At 45.4% G+C, this 19799-nt stretch overlaps 3 protein-coding genes across 3 annotated transcripts; 2 read left to right on the top strand and 1 right to left on the bottom strand.

Moving 5' to 3' along the window:
- Positions 1-2791: 2791 nt before the first annotated feature.
- Positions 2792-3728, bottom strand: METBIDRAFT_152437 (uncharacterized protein). Its single transcript, XM_018854575.1, has one exon. The coding sequence runs from the start codon at positions 3464-3466 to the stop codon at positions 2855-2857; it is 612 nt and encodes a 203-aa protein (XP_018712858.1). The 5' UTR covers positions 3467-3728; the 3' UTR covers positions 2792-2854.
- Positions 3729-4216: 488 nt separating this feature from the next.
- On the top strand, positions 4217-5548 carry METBIDRAFT_11207 (uncharacterized protein; the record flags this gene model as incomplete). Its single annotated transcript, XM_018853933.1, has 1 exon — positions 4217-5548. The coding sequence occupies one exon, from the start codon at positions 4217-4219 to the stop codon at positions 5546-5548; it is 1332 nt and encodes a 443-aa protein (XP_018712857.1).
- A 5432-nt stretch (positions 5549-10980) lies between these two features.
- Positions 10981-13494, top strand: ARG5,6 (bifunctional acetylglutamate kinase/N-acetyl-gamma-glutamyl-phosphate reductase; the record flags this gene model as incomplete). Its single annotated transcript, XM_018857241.1, has 1 exon — positions 10981-13494. One exon carries the CDS (start codon positions 10981-10983, stop codon positions 13492-13494), a length of 2514 nt encoding a protein of 837 aa, XP_018712856.1.
- Between the last annotated feature and the right edge of the window lie 6305 nt (positions 13495-19799).

Here is a 19799-nt window from a genome sequence, read left to right as displayed (position 1 = left end):
TGAAATCTGCATTGCACGCTATATGAAGCGCAGGTACAATTCAGATTATTTTTAAACGAGAGTCGGTCCCGAGATCTTGGATCAATAGCCTAATATGGTCGTCATTGGTATTTAGAACATGCAAAAAAAAAAACGTGTCTGAAAGACTTAAATATTCCAAGGTATGCGGTTGAAGATACAAATAAAGATAAAGATATCTGGGTTTTCTTTTTGGAGCCGACCCTTTGGAAATATAGATGTAATCAATTGTTGTGTGGTTCACTGTGATAAAAGGTAATAACGCGCTTTGCTTCCCAGGTCTAGATTAAAAAACGCCCAAATCCTCTGCCCAGTCTCGTGAAACCAGCTACGACTAAAAATTCTATATGGTCTGAATGCAGCTTTTCATATTTTCAAGAAAAAATGCTGGTCTTTTCCGGCAGGGCAGAATACGATCCACAGATGATTTTAGATGCATAAACCTAGGACTATTCGCAACCACGTGATGTGACCGAATAGAGGGCCAAGCTATCTTATTAAAGTCGAAAACCACAATTTCACAAATGTGCCCTGGTGCCATGTAAATATTTTCTGAACGAAGAAAAAAGTTTGAAATTTTCATGATTTCGGACAGCAATCACATCAGCATATTTCGAGAGCTAACAATGCGATGCCAGGGTTTTTTAACCCCGGATATTTCTAGCTGTATGGGAATTTCTACGGATGGCCATTCAATGCTCGAGAGCAATAATAAAAATTGGCCCATGTTTCTACTGGGTTTATCCAAAAAACTTAGAAAAACATGCTACGCCCTTTGGAGGTGTTTCCTGACACCCCAACTCATTACTTTCGATACTATGATAAAGCCCGGAGAACCTAATTGTCATCGCTCATCCAAAAATTTGTTGAGTTTGTACAAGCCCTGGATATAGAACCACGATAGGCGTTGAAAAGTTGTTTGATAAGTATTTAGAATTGGGCTACCAGCAGAAGCATCAGGGGCTGTTTGCCCACTGCCTCGGCGATATGATATTCAATACAGTTTCAACCAGAAGTCCAGAATTTTCAGTCACCCAACTGTCGAGTTGATTTCCGTCTAATATAATTGAGACTCAGAGTATATTGAAGCACGCACTTCAATCGGGCTATAAGTTTGCAACTACATATAATCCAATTAGGGGTGCACGGGACTAGGCTATGGGCATGTCTAAAACTTTGGGTTAAGTCAGTGTTTGTACCAAGTTAGCAGTGATTTCTCCTATCAAATATATGAGTCATCAAGTGCTACTCTGACTCAGTCATGGCAACTTCAAGCTGCTAGCTTTCTCAAAAACCTCCTAAGAATTTCCCCGAACTCTAATTCCCAAAACCTTTTAAGCATATTAATCCAATGTGACTGAAGATCATCTCATGACGCATCTATTGCAAAAAAAAAACAGTTATGGTCCCCGACTCTCTTCCTCTAATGATCTTCTTTAATTGATCAAGTACAATTCTCTGGAGTCTCAACTAATTTGTTTGGCGAGCCTGGAATTATTTCTCGAGGTAAAAACTAATGAGTTGCAGGCCACCATATTTTACATAGTCCGCATTTATAATCAAAGAGAACGCCATTGGCAAAAACGTGGACTGAACCCAGATGGAAACACCGACGGCGAGTCGGAAACTTTAATAACAATCTCAATGTCTTCATGTAACATGCCCTTCTTCCAAAATCTGCTACTTCCAAAAATAGTACTCCCAAAGAAATCAATCGCTGGAGTTATTGAAATTCTACTGTCACTGGCCTATAGTATGCGATATCCGAAGAGCCCACGACCACAGATCTCCAGCAGATGTGCGAGACTTGGTCACAGGAGTCATCTGGATCACACAAAAATACAATTGGAATTTACTTCTGGTACCATTCATCTTTAAGGACGTTTAGAAAAACTGAATTGGCTGATATTGATTTATTGCAGGCGGTCAAGCACCCGCCCAGACAAGCAGTCGAACGTCAACCAGTTCGAATGTCTAGCAGACAAGCAGTATGAATGTTAGTATCTTTCGTCCAGTACTTCACCAAAATGCAGAAAAGAAAAAAATATGTGAATCGATCTACAAAATTACTAATGTGCATTGCTGGTAGGCAACACTCAAACGGCATTCAAAAGGCAAGTCAGGGCTCATTCAAAACACGGTGCTGTTTTGTAAGCCATACCGAAATATGGTTGACTCGAAACGCCTGACACCCAGTACCTCAACTATTTTTCTGACTTCGGAGTTTCGTCGATTCGTGGACCTCTGGCATGTCCGATAAAGCATTTTCGAGAACTACACCAGAGATTTGACTGAAGAGAGAGCAAACGAGTCAAGCAATTGGCCGTTAATTTCGCATACAGCCCCATGCGAACCCCGTCTTCTCGGAGTCCCGGCAATCAGGGCTCACATGCACACTATAGCTGTGCGAAAAAAACATACCCGTGGGGTCTCAGGGGCCATTACACAGAACGTGAACCCACCCTAATTTTCGCAGCAGGAGCTCTGCGTGTAGCTCTCAGTAAAGGCCACAGCCAGATTAGGCCATGTGCCAGGGCAAGAAAACTTAGTTTGCAAAAGGTTCCCACCACTTCACGAACGTGTATACACCTCTTGTATACACGGCCGAGCAGCAAACAAAATAAGGTTCTGTCTTGGCCGCACCTCGCAAATATTAAGTGTTGCCCCACTTGCACCCATGTGGGCGCGTGGGGGAACCCTTGCACATAGGGTTGCTCAGGCATATAAGGATCGGGATGCGAGCATCAAGCCCGCCCGTGTAAACTTGACAAGCTGGCGTAGCGGTGCTACTGCACACAGCTTGATTTGAAACGTGGGTAGAGTCGCGGTGTGCGTTCTAAGAACCACGGACAAAATAAAGTGGTATGGGAGTTTCTGTGCGTGCTGAGACGCTTCGTGTACGCTTAGAGTCTAGATGGAAGCAGTGAGATCCGTGGTGCCAGAATGAAGAGCCAAACACTGGTTGCCGAATTCCGAGGACGGTTGCCACCTGGCAGACCGTTGCCGCGGCCGGCTTTAGCGCGACGCCCTTGGGAAAAACAGCTAAGAAAAATGGGCCCGAGCAGAAAAAAAATTGCACCATCGTGCGTGGTATAGTAGGGAATAGCGAAAGCATAATCAAAAGCCAAAATTGCCAAAATTGCGTCATGTCTTGACAGCTGAACGGGCGCAATTTAGTGGCATTGTCGAATGCCGGTTTTGCTAAATGGGCTTTTCCAGCCGGACGAGATGGTGGATCTCGGAGCGTTTCGTCTCTAGGCTCGGAGCGACAATCCCGAGCTTCCAGCAAAGGCTTGCATCTGCATCGAAACCGCCGCAGCGCCTTGCGAGTGTTCGTGCACCGCAACCCCACGCGAGCCGCGAAAAAGCAATTCACGGCCTTGGACCCGTGTTGCTGGACATGTCGGTAGAGCCAGGCTGGTTTTCCAAAAAAATTGCAGAATGGCATTTTTTTGATGCCACAACCTGCGGTCGCAAGATGCACGAATCAGCCTGTAAGTGGCAGCGCCTGATGGCAGCACCTGATGCCGCCACACGGCCCGTTGCCCGCTGCTGGCAAAGTAGCGCCTGCACACAGCAGGCCATCTGCTTTACGAGCAGCGTCAGGTTTTTGTTTTCTTTTTTTCCCGCCTGCATCTTCGAGCGGCTAGCAAAGCCGTTTCTCTAAGTTGCCTGACGTCCTTATATCTCGCTTATTTTCTACTCTTTTCTTTCTGCCGAGCCATCGCCACTTTCTTCCAGGACCCAGGCTCCTGTTCCTTAGTACGCCTTTTCTATTGTACGCTTCCTTCGTACTTCCTGAAGCCTCCCTCCATTCCTTTCCCACCCGGTACTCCCACGCCCGCCGTGTGCTGCCGGTTCCGATAGCTGACTCGCTTTTGTACGCCAATTCGCAGACCCTTTTTTCCGCGCCTTAGCTTGGTACATTAGCCGCCTGGCCAAACCCATCTTTACTACCGATCCACCAAAAGGCCGCTCAAACACAAGCAGCGCCAGAAAGGAAAGAAGGAAAGAAAAAAAGAGCTACGCGCCCGGACACAAACAGCCGGAAAAGAAAGAATAAAAGAACTGTCCGCCCTGATACAAACAGCCGGAAAAGAAAGAATAAAAGAACTGCCCGCCCGGATACAAACAGCCGGAAAAGAAAGAAAAAAGCGCCTGCGTGCCCCGGCCCTCAATCACAGCAGCAACCGCCCCCATGAGCTCCGCATTCCTGCTCCCGCCACAGGGCGCTGTGCCCCCCATGTCACTTGACGGTGCCCTCCACGGCCCACACTCCCTGCACGACACCCCCCTGCTGATGGAGAAACTTATCGGCGACTGTTTCCAACAGTCCATGGACCCCCAGGCGTTGTCGCCCAGCCGCCTCGCCTACGCCCGGCGGTTTCACCAGTACCTCGCGGCGTGCCACAGCCACGAGAACCTCGCGTTTCTCTTGGCCATTTTCCGCTACGAGCACTTCTACCGCCGCCAACACACGGGCCATTTGCCCCCGCCCAGTCTCATGTTGGATCGCTATCTTGAAAGTGTGCGTCAACACAGTCCGCGCGTGGTCACAGACGCCCGGCGCCGCTCGACATGCAGCTTCAGCAGTGTGTCGCTGGCCGCGTCGGACGTGTTGCTGGCCGTGTCGGGCGTGCCGTTTGCGCTTGAAATCGAAGAGGCGAGCGACGCGGAGTCCTTCCTGAAAGATGCGGGAATTCCCCTGCCGTCGCTGCAAAACCTTCCTCTGGATTCCAATACAGGAAATGAGTGCTCTTCGGACTGCCTGCTTCTCGGAGACATGTGGCGCCACATCTGGGCCACGTTCATCGCCGACCAGGCCGAGCGCCAGATCAACCTCTCTAACAAAACTTACCGTGCGCTCGTGGAGTTCCACGAGTCGTCCTGCGCGGCGCCCAGCCCGGCGCTTCTCGTGGCGGCCAAGACCGAGGTCATGCGGCTCATCCACGAGAACACGTACCATGCATTCACGCGCATGATGCGCTACGCCGACGACTCTGAACCCAGCTCGTCCGCGTCCGTCTCCCCGTTTGGCTCGCCTCTCGGCACGCCGCTTTCGGCGGCCACCAAGCCCGAGTCGGCGGCGTCACGCGCCCGTAGCTCCACTCCTTCGTCCACCGGCTCCCGCAACGAGCCGGCTTTCCCAATTCAAAAATCCAGCGTGCACGCCTCGGCCTCTTCGGTCCTCTCCGGATCCTCGGGTCCGTCCGTGGCCCCCGTGGCGCAGCGAAAACGCTCCATTCTTTTGCATACACTCGCAGGCCATGCGCCTGCCGCCGGCGACCTCGCCGGCAGCCCGTCCCATCCACTAACCAGCATCCTAAGCCACCTCAAATCGCTGCCGGGATCTCCCGTCTTTGCCCGGGCTTCCAGCTCGGCTCCCCAAACCCCAGCTCCCGGGGTGAATTTCTCCTCCGACAGACACTTGCCGGAAGATGATCTTATTACCCGCCCACGGTCCAGTGCCGTAGCCGAGAGCCATACGAGTGGGTCGCTTTTTGGCAAGTTGTGGAAGAAACGGCGGTGACGCGATGGCGAGGCCTCAGCATATTTATAGACTTGCATATTCACTTCGGCCAGTATATCGGCTGCTTCTTTATTTAGGAACAAGTGTACAACCACATCATTCTAGAGTCTCGTTGTAGGAAAAGTAGCCCTGCATGGATCGGTTATTGGCTTTGGAGCACCAGCTAGATCGATCCACTGAAATTTCTTGCTCCGAAGTCATTAGAATTTTCATTGCAATTACTTGTGTGATTGCGTTCTTTAATGAGCTCCGAGGTATTAACGTTTTGACTTTGAACTAGCTAGGTTGAGAGGGAAATCCAAGTTTTCTCTGGATTCACAGAACTGATAAATGTCGTGTGTTGGAATTCTTGAGTATCGAAGATCATAGAAGCTGACCTTGCGTGGTTGTGGTGTATTGTGATATGTATACTATTGCTAGTAATATCGCCCATACAACCAGGTCATCACTATAGTCTTTTAAAAAGGAAACAAAACCTCGTTTGGATTGCCTCAGTAGTATTCTCATCATTGCTGGAAGAGAAGACAAATGTATCGTATTTTTTTGGTCGACCGTTCCTCGATAATTCCAAAAATGTTTCTATTATGGAACTGACCTATATCTTTGTTCCGCCACGCAAACGTGCTACTATCATGCGATTTTGGAATGATGAATGTCGAATTCCTTCGAAACGAGTTGAAGACTTGAAGAATCAACTGGTACGATGATGGTTGTTTCTTAACACTCAGATGGTATCATAGGAATACAATTTCCAGACGTGAGGACGCCCAAATGTTTTTCTCTAATCGAAAATGGAAACCCACGTTGCGCACGGCTGATACCATTAGAAGTCTCAAGTGATAGTTTTATTCAGAACATTATCCAGCTCAAGCAACATCGAGGTTCCACCATTATCATCACCATAGAAAGTATTAGGCGAGTAGCTCTTTCGGGATTTAGAATCTGTCACTAATTATGAAAAGAATATATATTACAAGCCTTGCCCATCTTTGCTGATCCAGAAAAGCTGGTGTGGCTGGTGCATGTGCATGAAATCAAGAGACAAAGGTTGAGCTGCGAGTCCTGAAAATTGAAGGTTTTGTAAGCCTCTATTACCCGCTTGGTTTGCCAAGATACGAAAGCGGTGCTTAGGGTAACTTTCCCAGTTCTACTTATACGTAGACTGCTTTGCAATCTTTAGAGGTGAGTGCTCAATCTATGATCAATGGTGTACCCCGGTATCATGTGAAGTAAATTTAGACCTGCCTTCTGCACCAATATAAATGGCAAGAAACAGGTTTGGCCACCTGGAAATTTTCTCTTTCTGCTGAGAGTTAAAACCTCGAAATTGCGATCTATAAAAAGGAACCGAAAGTATAAATTACCCCTCCACGCACAACTTTATTGAAAAGAGGTAAAAGTTTCTGAAGGATTGTGAAATGACGAGGCAGAAAAATACCATTTATCAGTTGACACTGATTCCTGGTGTCAATCACATCAAGTGGATTCTTGCAGAAGATTCAATATTACAACCATGGGAAATGAGAAGTCCTTTTTTTGCAAGGGAATATCTGAGAGGATATGCATATCGCTGAGAATTCTACCATAAGAAGGAAAGGGCCGGTGTTTCTGTATGGACTCGAATTTTGAGAAATGCTTGAAACAGAAGACAGATTTCGGGTGAGATAGAGACTCCTACCCATTAATGAATTTGCAAGTGCATGGTTTAGAATATAACAGAATTCATGGACACTAGGACGCATCATAGTGGTGCAGATCCAGGCCAAGATTATTCAGTTGGATTGCAAGAGAAAAGCACAGCGTGGAAGGTGGTACAGACACCGAGCTGTTAGAAAACTTTTTACATCCGAGCTACTAAAGGAAGTGTATTATGCGGCTCAGTTGCCAAAGTTCTAAAACGCTCTTGACGGGTGAATATGAAGTTTTTGTGAGGGGATAATATGAAGGTTCATTATGGGTGAATATGAAGGTTTATAATGAGATAATATGAAAGTTTGTGATGGGTAAAGTTTAGTCGTATTATTTTTCTTCATTCGATCTCCTAGGGAACTTCAAAAGAAGCGTGCAGCCAGACGCTTGCAAGGTGGATGATATGGCGCAGATTCTACCTGTCCTCAGATTTATCCAGCCATAGCCCACCTTACTACTCTCCCGGCCAATCAGTTTCAGAAACTCATCACCAATTAGGTACGATGTAAAAAACGTTTTGTATGTGAGTGAGAGAAAAGCCTGTATTGAGTTAGGCTAGTGACCAGACCAATACGGTATATGCACAGTAGACTTGGTGCATGCATCTACACAATGTATTGGTTTTGAAAAAATATAAGATGTATACAAGTTCCCAGTAGAATCTCTGCTCAGAAGCAAACAGCAAACTGACCCACTTCTGCACGGAGCAAACCAGCAGGTCTGGCTATTCTGTTTTCATGGCGATGACTGCAAGTCATGAGGTACGGACTCAAATGCCGTCATGAGTAGTTTTTTAATAGGCGAATACAATGATTTTAACCTGAAGGTTACTGGTCTTGGAAATAAAAAAATTAAAGAGGGATCACCAAGTTCACCATTGGCACGAACTATAGAAGAAGGCCACGAACTGGAAGAAACTTCATTGGGTGGCTTGAACATCCATCTTGGCTTATATGATGTTTGTGTCTAGAAGTACAAATTAGAGTGGCTCGGCACTTTTTCTGCCCAGATATATAGCTTTGGATAATTTTCAAAAGAGGCCAACGCTAGCCCACAGCCCGACAATTCTTCAGGCCAGGGATTCTGCAGAGCGCCTCATATTGCGTGTTTTACTCTGACATTTTGTGACATGGGCCGTGGATATGTAGCCGACCACGAGAGGGAGTGTCAAGTCCAGCCAGCAGCGATTTCGTGCCATTTCATAGCATCAAACGAGCGGGCTGCTTGTGGCCTACTTATGAAAGGGGCCATGGCTTACTTATCACGGCATGGCCTATATCCTCAAAAGATACAAGGTTGGCCTATATCATCAAACGCGTGGTCTACTATCAAAAGAGTCATGGCCTATTTTCAAACGAGTGGCCAACTTATCAAACGAGTCATGGAACTGTTTTTTTTCAAAGACACATCATATTGAAGGATGTCACCGGAGGGATGTAAAACCCCACCACTAACGAAAAACTATAAAGGGAAAACCTATAATAGATCGCAACATTGGCTCATTGTTTTTGAAGAAACATCAGGTGAGAAGGTACGAGCACCAATTCTGGACATTGCTCAAAGAGGATGGGACCCTCAAAGAAACTTCTGCCCGTAACCAATGTCAACCACTTGAATAAAATTAACTAAATGTCGTTGTCCCATAGGATATCCTGAGGGCCCGTGACCATATTGCATTTGACAAGGCGGCAAGACGTATGTTTGTCTTTGGCTCCTGGTCCCTGAGCAAGTAAACCTGCGAACGACTATAACAAACCAGTAAAGGTTTCTTGGATTTTTTGGTAGACGAGTGGTGTACTTATCCCGCGAGTCATGGTCTTCTTACTAAAGCATGGCGTGCTTACCAAACAAGTGGCCTACTTACCAAACAAGTGGCCTAGTTATCGAGTCATGGCCTCACCAAACCATGACCTACTTATCAACCAAGTGTCCCCATCAAAAAGGTCACGACCTGCTCATCAAAGCATGGCCTCATGAAAGCATGGCCTAGGTTTCAAACGAGTGGGCTACCTTTTAGAAGAACCATGCCTAAAGATCAAGCAAGACATGGCCTTTTTATCAAAAGAGCCAGCGTGACCTACTTTTTCAAACGAGTGGCCTACTTATTGAAAGATTCATGGCCTAATTTTAAACGAGTGGCCTACTTATCAATAAGTCATGACCTGCTTACCAAACCATGGGCTGCTTACCAAACCATGGGCTGTTTATCAAAAGAATCATATATAATCGTCAAAAGAGTCAGGCTGGCTCGGAATATTAAACAAATGGCCTACCCATCAAACAAATGGCCTACTGTAAAAAGAGTCTTATCAACAAGTCATGTCCGACTTACCAAAAGAACCATGCCTACAATTTAAGCAGGACATGGCCTCCTTACCAAACTATGGCATTTTAATCAAAAGAGCCAGGCTGACCTATTTTATCAAACCTACTTATTAAAGTAGTCATGGCCTAATTTCATACGAGTGGTCTACTTATTAAAGGAGTCATGACCTTATTTCAAACAAGTGGCCTACTTATTAAAGGAGTCATGACCTAATTTCAAACGAGTGGCCTACTTATTGAAAGAGTCATGGCCTAATTTCAAAAACGTGGCCTACTGATCAATAAGTCACGACCTGCTCATCAAAGCATGGCCTTATCAAAGCATGGCCTTATCAAAGCATGGCCTAGTCATCAAAGCATGGCCTAGTATTCAAAAGAACCATGCCTACAAATCAAGCAGGACATGGCCTTTATATAAAAAGAGCCAGCGTGACCTACTTTATCAAACGAGTGGCCTACTTATTAAAGTAGTCATGTCCTAATTTCATACGAGTGGCCTACTTATTGAAAGAGTCATGACCTACTTTCAAACAAGTGGCCTACTGATCAATAAGTCATGACCTGCTTATCAAAGCAGGGCCTTATGAAACATGACCTTTTTTCAAACGAGTGGCCTACCTATCAACACGTCATGGCCTCCTCACCAAGAGCCGGGCTACCATACAACGTGAGGCTCAGAGCATACGCGCTCCATCATCCCAGTGGCCTTCTCCATACAGCCATACAGCCACACACCACAACACCAGAATCCCGCCACCTGCGTCTTTTTCCAGGACCCGGCACCTGCATCTTTTTCAGAATCCGGCCCCAAACAGAAAACCACACCCCACGATCGCCCTGCACCAGCGGCTCGGGCTGTTCCTTGAAAATCTTTCTTCTTCTCAATTAATTATCTTTCATTGTGTTTGTTTATGTTTGAATCTTTAATCTTGTAATCTTGCAGAAATATCAATGTGAGATCATCTTACAAGATTAACATCTTTCATAAATTTGACTCACCAATTAAGATGCTTAAATATACTGAAAAAGCAAATTAACAAATTACAAACCTCATGTGACTCATGCCGGCCGGACGGCACACAGCACGCCCGTCCAGATCTCGCACCGCGCTTACGCGCAGCCATTACGCTAATTGGCCCAGCGGCCGCGCACCCGTGCCTCCCGGCCCACTGATAGCACGGCGGATGAAAAAGAGCGCACGTCCCAGATTCCTCCTCCAGTACTCTTCTTCCGTGCCAGCCGTTTCGAGCCGACTTCCGCTTGCAGCCCCTGGATCGACACACGCGCAAAAGAGCTACCTACAGGAAACCCCCCAAATGTTGGCCCGGCACTCTGTTCTCTCTGTTTCCAGAAAGGCCGCCCGGATGCCCCAGAGGGCCGTTTTGGGCGGCGCCAACTTGGCAGCCTATGGCCGCCGAATGGGGCACAAAAGACTATTTTCGGCCGCGGCGCCGCGCCCGTCCACGCGCTCCACGGTGGTGCAGCTTTTGAACAACATCGGGTCCAAGCGCGAGGTGGAACAGTACCTCAAGTACTTCACGTCTGTGTCGTCGCAGCAGTTTGCCGTGATCAAGGTGGGCGGGGCCATCATCACGCACCAGCTCCCGGAGTTGGCGTCGTGCCTCGCGTTTTTGTACCACGTGGGCTTGTACCCGATCGTGTTGCACGGCACGGGCCCGCAGATCAACGAGTTGTTGGAAGTAGAGGGCGTCGAGCCCGAGTACATAGACGGCATCCGCGTGACCAACGCCAAGACCATGGAGGTGGTGCGCAAGTGCTTCTTGGAGCAGAACTTGCGGCTCGTCACGGCGTTGGAGGAAATGGGCGTGCACGCGCGGCCCATCACCGCCGGCGTGTTCACGGCCGACTACTTGGACAAGGACAAGTACCAGCTCGTGGGCAAGATCAACGGCGTCAGCAAGTCCGCGGTGGAGTCGGCCATCGACGCGGGCTACTTGCCGATCTTGACGTCGTTGGCCGAGACGCCGTCGGGCCAGTTGTTGAACGTCAACGCGGACGTGGCGGCGTCGGAGTTGGCGCGCGAGTTCGAGCCCTTGAAGATCGTGTACTTGAACGAGAAGGGCGGGCTTGTGCACGGCGAGACCGGCGAGATCATCTCCGCCATCAACTTGGACGAGGAGTACGAGGGCTTGTTGAAGGAGCCCTGGGTCAAGTACGGCACCAAGTTGAAGATCAAGGAGATCCACGACTTGTTGCAGCACTTGCCGCGCTCGTCGTCCGTGGCCATCATCGACGTGCACGACTTGCAGAAGGAGTTGTTCACGGACTCCGGCGCGGGCACCTTGGTCCGCCGCGGCTACAAGCTCATCAACAGAAACAAGTTGAGCGACTTCGCCAACCTGGACTTGTTGCGTGCCGCGCTCTTGCGTGACCCGCAGATCAAGAGCGGCAAGTTGAGCGTGGCCTCGTACTTGAAGCAGTTGGAGACCGCCACCTTCAAGTCCTACGGCGACGCGCCGCTCGAGGTCTTGGCCATTGTGGTGGAGAACGCCAAGCCCAACGTGGCCGTGCCCAAGTTGGACAAGTTCTTGTCCTCGCGCACCGGCTGGTTGAACAACGTCACCGACAACATCTTCAGCGCCATCAAGAAGGACTACCAGTCCTTGTACTGGATCGTCAACGAGAATGACGCCAACTTGTCCTGGTACTTCCTGAAGTCCGACGGCTCTTTTGCCAAGAACGGCGAGGTCTTGTTCTGGTACGGCTTGGACCCCACGGCCATCGGCAAGTTGATCAAGCAGTTCGACGCGGCCTCCGTGGGCTCGTCCTTGTCGTCCGCCACCGACAGCGGCGTGTTTTCCGCGGCCAAGCAGACGCGTGGCTTCCACTCCTTGACTAAGCAGACACGTGGCTTCCACTCATCAGCCCCCCGTGCCTTGGCCACCACCGCGGCCAAAGCCAACGCGCCCCTCAGAGACGCCACGTCCACCAAGATCTCCAAGGTGGGCTTGATCGGCGCGCGGGGCTTCACCGGCCAGAACTTGATCTCGTTGATCGACAACCACCCCCACTTCGAGTTGGCGCTTGTGTCGTCGCGCGAGCTCAACGGCCAGAAGTTGCAGGGCTACAACAAGGCAAACATCGTCTACCTGAACTTGCAGACCGAGGACATCCTCCAATTGGAGAAGAACCACGAAATCGACATTTGGGTCATGGCCTTGCCCAACGGCGTGTGCAAGCCCTTCGTGGACGCCATCGAGTCCGTGGAGGACTCCCAGTCCAAGATCGTCGACTTGTCTGCAGACTACCGTTTCGACACCACGGGTGAATGGGTCTATGGCTTGCCCGAGTTGGGCGACCGCAAGAAGATTGCTGCGGCAAAGAAAATCTCGAACCCGGGCTGCTACGCCACGGCGGCTCAGGTTGCCATTGCTCCGCTCAAGGACTACATTGCCGGAACGCCCACCGTGTTTGGAGTATCAGGATACTCGGGCGCAGGAACAAAGCCTTCGAGAAAGAACGATCTCAAGCACTTGAGCAACAACTTGATCCCTTACTCCTTGACAGACCACATCCACGAAAAAGAGGTCAGCAACCAACTTGGCCTCAGCGTGGCTTTCATCCCACACGTGGCCCAGTGGTTCCAGGGCATTTCGGCTACGGTGTCCATACCGCTCAAGCCCAAGTCCTTGACGGCCAGAGACATCCGCGGCATCTACAGAGACCAGTACGAGGGTGAGCAGTTGATTGCTGTTGCTGGCGAGGCTCCCGAGGTCAAGGATATCAGCGGCAAGCACGGCGTGATCGTGGGCGGGTTTGCCGTCAACTCGGCCCAGGACAGAGTCGTGGTGGTTGCTACTATCGACAACTTGCTCAAAGGTGCAGCCACGCAATGTTTGCAAAACATGAACCTTGTGCTGGGCTACGGCGAGTACGAGGGTATCCCAGACACGCTTGCAGCTAGTGGTTAGATACAGATGACCCTGTAACTCATATGGATGATATAATATATTGCTAACTTGGACTCGTTGGAGCAGGTGTATTAGATTTCAGTCTTTGTCCTGTGCTGTCCCTTGCACGGTGTAGTATGCAGCTGATGACGAACTTATGGTGCCATTCGACTGCCTGAACTTTTTCGAGTTATTATTTTGAGAGAGAACAGGAATGGGAGGTGAATTTCTTTATAGCCAGGTGTTTGAAGAAAATGCTTCCGGCCTTATTCTGCGAGAACGTATGGAAGTTTTAAATCAGATTTTTAAAGAGTCCGGAAATGAAAACTAGCGGAGTGATTTATGTCTTTACAAGTGGAAAGTAGCAAACATATTATTATTAGTCTATAGAAAATATAATACTATAATGATGTCAAAGTGCCTCCAGTGTTCCCAATAACAAAACCAAGGCGCGAGAGATCAAACGAGTATGAAGAATTATAAGATTAAAACAAAAGGAAAAATATATTATACTCATATGTCGCAAATGAATATAACCTCGCTACAGAGCCAAAAGTTCTCGTTGAAAATGATTTACTTCTGTTCCCCATTCCCAACAAACACTAGATACCTCGAGGACATAAAGGGTTCAGTACTATCGTTTGCGATGGTACATCTATCAATTTTGACATAGCAGAAAATATTTGCCTTGTCATTTTACAAAGAGATTTACCATAGCTGTTGAGGAAAATTAGGGTATCTATATGGGGTGGCACCTTATAATATGATGTTACTTTCAAAAAAAAAAAAAATAATCAGAACGATCAGCAAATTCTACACACTAGATTTCTTTTTTGTTTTTTGGTAGATTTATCTGATTAAAGGGGCAAAACTATATAACGAATATATATAAAAAACCTTCAAACAGCTCCCAGCTACGTGCCAAGTGTATTTCATCAGAAAACAAGCTCCAAGGCGCTTTCCTCCGAAGCAATCAAATTCAAGCTCCTCCATATTGTGACCGAAAAGAATTGTTTGATTCGTTGAGATCTGTCGATATCCATTACTAAATACAAACCGAAAGGTGGCTTTTACAGAGCCCACATTCCTGCTCAATTCCCGGTTGCGGCCATACCATGCAGGAAGCACTGTTTCCCGTCCGATCAACGTTAGTTAAGCTGCATAGGGCCACACTGAGTAGTGTAGTGGGAGACCATATGCGAAATTGTGGTGCTGCAATCTTTTTGTGTCTAAAATCTAACTTGTTTTTTTTTTTACCGGCTAGTCATATGATGCGAATAACATACAAGACAAGCTTGTAGATCGCACAAAATTCACGTGAATCAACTCTGCAAACTCAGCCTAGCTGAAATAAATCCAATGAATAACAGAACAATTTTCAGAATAGGGGAGCCCTCATGATCAGAAAGCACAAAACCTGTGTGGCGCAAGATTGATGCTAGAAATAGCAGTCCTTGGCAGTCCAATATACTTGAGTGTTCGAGAATCAATTCCAGTAGTACAAAGGGTCTCACCGAGATGCAGAATATCTGGCCGGAATATTGGGAATGAATGTAGCAAGAGGTTTTGAAATTAAGAGAATAAACTACGGAAGCTTTAAATAATTCGTTCTTACACATTTGACGTTTTTATTTCTCGTGCGTACATGAAATACTCCTTGAATCTTGGCTTATCATGTTGCCTGAATTCATCAAGACTTTGCCATTATCTCTGCTAAAAATTTATTGGATAGTCTTGATTAAGGGATGAAGTTTATGTTTATACAATATTGGCTATCCAGAATTCGTAGACGAAGACATCAAAAAATTGTAGAATAGCCCAGCAGATGTAATGGAAGACAGAATTACGTATAACTACTGTTTGATTTTATTGCCATAGCAGTACACTTAACACATTGGGAGTATACCTTTTACTTTTATGCGTCAAACTTTTGGAACATTATAATTTTGGAACATGATATTTTTTTCCAGACCTGCACTTTGCAAATTAAATTTGATGTTTATGTTCTTCGCTTTTATTTTTAAAATACTTGTGTACTAATTCCAAGATATTCTTATTCAAATTCACAGTAATCTATTTTCATCATTGTGTTTAATAAGTGAATTCATTATATGAAGTACTACTTCTTTGGTTAAATAAGAATGGTTATCTTTTTTTTTACTGCACTCAAAAATTTTTGACAGGTAAATTAGCGTTTACATAAAATGATAATCTATCAGATAATGCCAACGTAAGTTATAAAGCAAACATCACTCTCTTCTTTTCTTGATAACTTGCATGTGCTTTGCTTATGAAAATCGTAGTATAAATCGTCAATTATTTATGAAATTAAGCATTGGAAATACCTATGGAATTGATTTCGTTGTGATAATCTTCTAAATGTGTTTATATCTTCCAGCCATTATGTCAATTAAATATGAACCTATAACAGTCAAGTGGTCATCATTTAACTAGCTTTAATGTGAATAGTTTCAAAAGGTTTAGATCCATACAATTCATTTTTCTCTTTTTCCAATTGATGGATTTTTATTTTATAATACTCCCTAATACTGGTTTTTAGGGAACCTGCAGTACTGTCACTGCGTCTGTTGATCCATGTAAGAAACAGTTTTGGCTCACCATTTTCCCACGGCCGTTAATTGTGTAGAGTGCAGTATGATCCTCTGGCCGTACAATCTAGTCTTATTTTTGCATATGCCTGTCCATATAGACGCATATCCATGCGACCAGCTAATGAGCGAAATATCTGCAATAATCTTTCATCCAGTCCGGCCGAGTAAAGCATCCTTAGACTCAGCCCCAATTCGATGAAATCAGCTCAATAAATCTAGAATAATGCGCCAGTACAGTAAATCAGGAAATTAAACCGCGAGACCCGTAAGCCGAGAATAATGTACTAAATCAGTAGACCTAACCAGCACAACAAATATAAAACAGTCGTCGCAGCCAATATACCAACCTGAAGTACTAGCAAAGTATTTCAGCAATTATATTATCCTAGTGTTTCAAACCCGTAAAGCTACCAGTATACAAGCAAAATACCCAAACCAATAAAAGATATCATTGAGCAAAACCAAAAAGCATAAACAAATAAAGCTAATGAATAAAGCAACCAGTAATTCGAACCCAATAAACACAGCCAAACCAGCTCTAAAAGCCTAGCCAATAAACCAAATGAATATACAACACAAAAAATTTCAGATCAACGACCTCAACTAAAAACACCCAGTTCAATAACCCAATCCGATAAAAACAATACTCGGTGAGTCAGCAAAATGCATCAAGCTAGTAAATTAAACGAGTTAGGTAAAACACTGAAGCAAACCAGTAAACTCAGAATAATGCCACAAATCAGTAAAAAAAACCTGTGAAGTAAACCCGTTAATTGAACTTGTAAATTAGTCCGGTGAACTCAGCCTCAGTAGCCGAATCCAATTGCCCATTAAAATAAGCCCCCAGCCGAATAAACACGTTGACCAAACCAGTGCACAAACAAAGAGCAGTAAACAAGAACCAGTGAACTTGAGCCAGTAAGCTCATCACAGTAACCTTAATTCAATATCCAGCCCAATATACCAAACCAATATACCAAACCAGTAGGCTTTTCTCGTGAACTCAACCCGATAAACGAGCTCAATGTAAAAAAACCCGTAAAGCAACTCCAAAATACCAAATCAGTAAACTTAAGCAAATAATCTCAACCCAGGATACCAAATTGATCTAAAAAACCAGTGAAGCTAGCCAGTCCACAAAAATGGCGCACACTAATAAGCCAAACTAATAAATCAGACCCATAAATCAGCCCAGTAAACCTGACCCAGTAAACCTAAACGAGGATGAGCCCAAAATTTCCCACAGTTCAAAAAAAACATAAGCCTAAAAGACTCACTAGTAGAGCCAATCAGTAAACATAAACCACTAGTTCTAAAAAATTAGTTTTAGCCAAACCAGTTTTTTTAACCATTAAATCAGCCCGTAAACTTCGACTAATAAACCTGACCCAAGAGCCCCCAACCTATAAACCCAACCATTAAACCAAATCAGAAAACCAAGCCAATCAATTGAGCAAGTTAGACCAAAAATCAGCCCAGCACGCGCAGCCCAGCACGCGCAGCCCAATAAATCCAGCCCTATAAATTTAATCCAATAAATTCAATCCAATAAGTTCAATAAATTCAATCGAATAAACCAAGTTCTACAAGTACCGCCTAACATGCCAAGCCAATAAAATAAGCCAGTGAAGTTCCACAATGATCAACCAATAAACAGCCCACTTCACCAAAGCAGTAAGCCTAATTCAATAATTCAATAATATCAACCAAAAGTATTAAACACAAACCATCAAACAGAACAATAAACCCAGCACAATGTAGCAGGTAAGTGAGCTAAGCCAGTAAATAAATAAGTGGATCAATCTAAAAAGCTCAATTTTAAACACGAAACAGTGACGCCAGCAAAACGTGCTAGACAAGATATATAAAGGAGTGAACGAATCAATACACCAAAGTATATATAAGCCAGTAAGCCAGGCCCTTGAGTCAGTCTACCAGAAAAGTTTAATAAGCAAAACTAATAGACCAGGCCAACAACCCGATCAATAGATCAAAGTTATCAAACCAGTAGACCCATTCAGTGAAGCAAAGTAATCATACCAATGAACAGATTTAATAAGCCAAAATAATCAAACCAGTGAATCAATTCAATATACCAAGTAGTCATACCATTGAGTCAGTTTACCTGGAAAGTAGCTTAATAAGCCAAACAAGGAACCAATTTAATTCACAAACTACTAAACCCAACCAATAAGCCAATGAAATAAGCCAGTGTAATACAGCAAGCCAATAAGCAAATTCCATTATTCAAAGTTATAAGTCAAATCAGTGAGCTAGTCCAAGTAACCGAAGGAATAAAAGAAGCCAGAGCGAGGTATTGAACCAGTCAGCCACGCTCATAAACGGAACAAATAAACCAAAGCTAGTAACTCAATTCAATTCACCAGACTAGTAAACAAACTAGTGAGCCAAGCACATGAGCCAAAGTAATCAAGCCAGTAACCAATACAAAAAAAACTAATCCATCAAACCAGTGAACGGAGCCTATGAGCCAAACTAATAAATCAAACCGGTAACCCATTTCACTACCGAAGGGACCAAACCAGTGAGCAAATTGAATACACCAGACTGATTTATCAAGTCAGTCTGCCATTTCTTGAATCAATGTAAGATCAAAATAGCTTAATAAGCCAAACTAATTAACCAAAAAAGGAATCAGTTTAATCAGCCAAATTAATAGATCAAACCAGTGAGGCAATTCAACAGGCTGAACAAAAAATTCAATTTCGTAAATCCATTCAATACACCATACTAACAAACACAACAGTAAATGGCGCAAAATGTACCAGAACAGATGTGTAAACGATGAACCGATTCAATAGACCAACGTAGTCAAATCAGTGACCTATTTGATACACCAAAGTAGTCCAGCCAGTGAATTAAGCCCACGAGTCAGTATATCAGTCCAATTCAAGGAAATAAACAAACCCAGAAACTAATTTGATTAGCAAAAGTGATGAGCTAAGCCAAAACGTATTCAACCAACTAGAGTAATGCCAGAAACTTATTCAACTAACCACAGGAATAAATTAAACCAGAAACTAGCTCAATAGACGAAGCAACAAACCAGCACCCCAATTCAAAGACTTAAGTAACAAGCCAGTATCCAATTCAATAGACCAAGGGGATCAAACCAGCAAGCTCTTGAAATTTACCAAAGTAATAAATCAATTCAGTAAGCCAGGCCCATGAGCCAAGGTAATAACCTAAGCCAATACCCAATTCGATCCACCAGGCTAATAACCCAAAGCACTATACCAGGCCGTGGACTCACATGTCAGCAGCCCCAAACTTGCCTTTTCAAAACTCAACCCCAATATCCTTCTCATACGTTCCCTCACCCAGGGCACCGGAACCGATTCGCACCCAGCCGGGCGTGCGCGGCCCAAAAGGGGCCATATCTAGCCAGTTTCTCCAGAACCGCCGCTCTGGTTTTATTTCGTCTCCCTGGCCACCCCTGTGTGATTTCTGCCTGCTGTGTGATTTCTGTGTGATTCCTGTCTGTTGTCTGATATCTGTCTGTTTTCGGTCTGCTGTCTGAATTCCGTCTGAATTCCGTCTGATTTCAGCCTGACCCTGTCTGATTTCCGTCCGCTGCTTGTTTCGTCTGCTGTCTGATTTCTGTCTGATTTCTGTCTGAATTCCGTCTGAATTCCGTCTGATTTCAGCCTGACCCTGTCTGATTTCCGTCCGCTGCTTGTTTTGTCTGCTGTC

The sequence above is a fragment of the Metschnikowia bicuspidata genome (genome assembly GCF_001664035.1).
Source record: "Metschnikowia bicuspidata var. bicuspidata NRRL YB-4993 chromosome Unknown METBIscaffold_2, whole genome shotgun sequence".
NCBI classification, from domain to species: Eukaryota; Fungi; Ascomycota; class Pichiomycetes; order Serinales; family Metschnikowiaceae; genus Metschnikowia; species Metschnikowia bicuspidata.
This window is presented reverse-complemented; position numbering and strand designations above follow the sequence as displayed.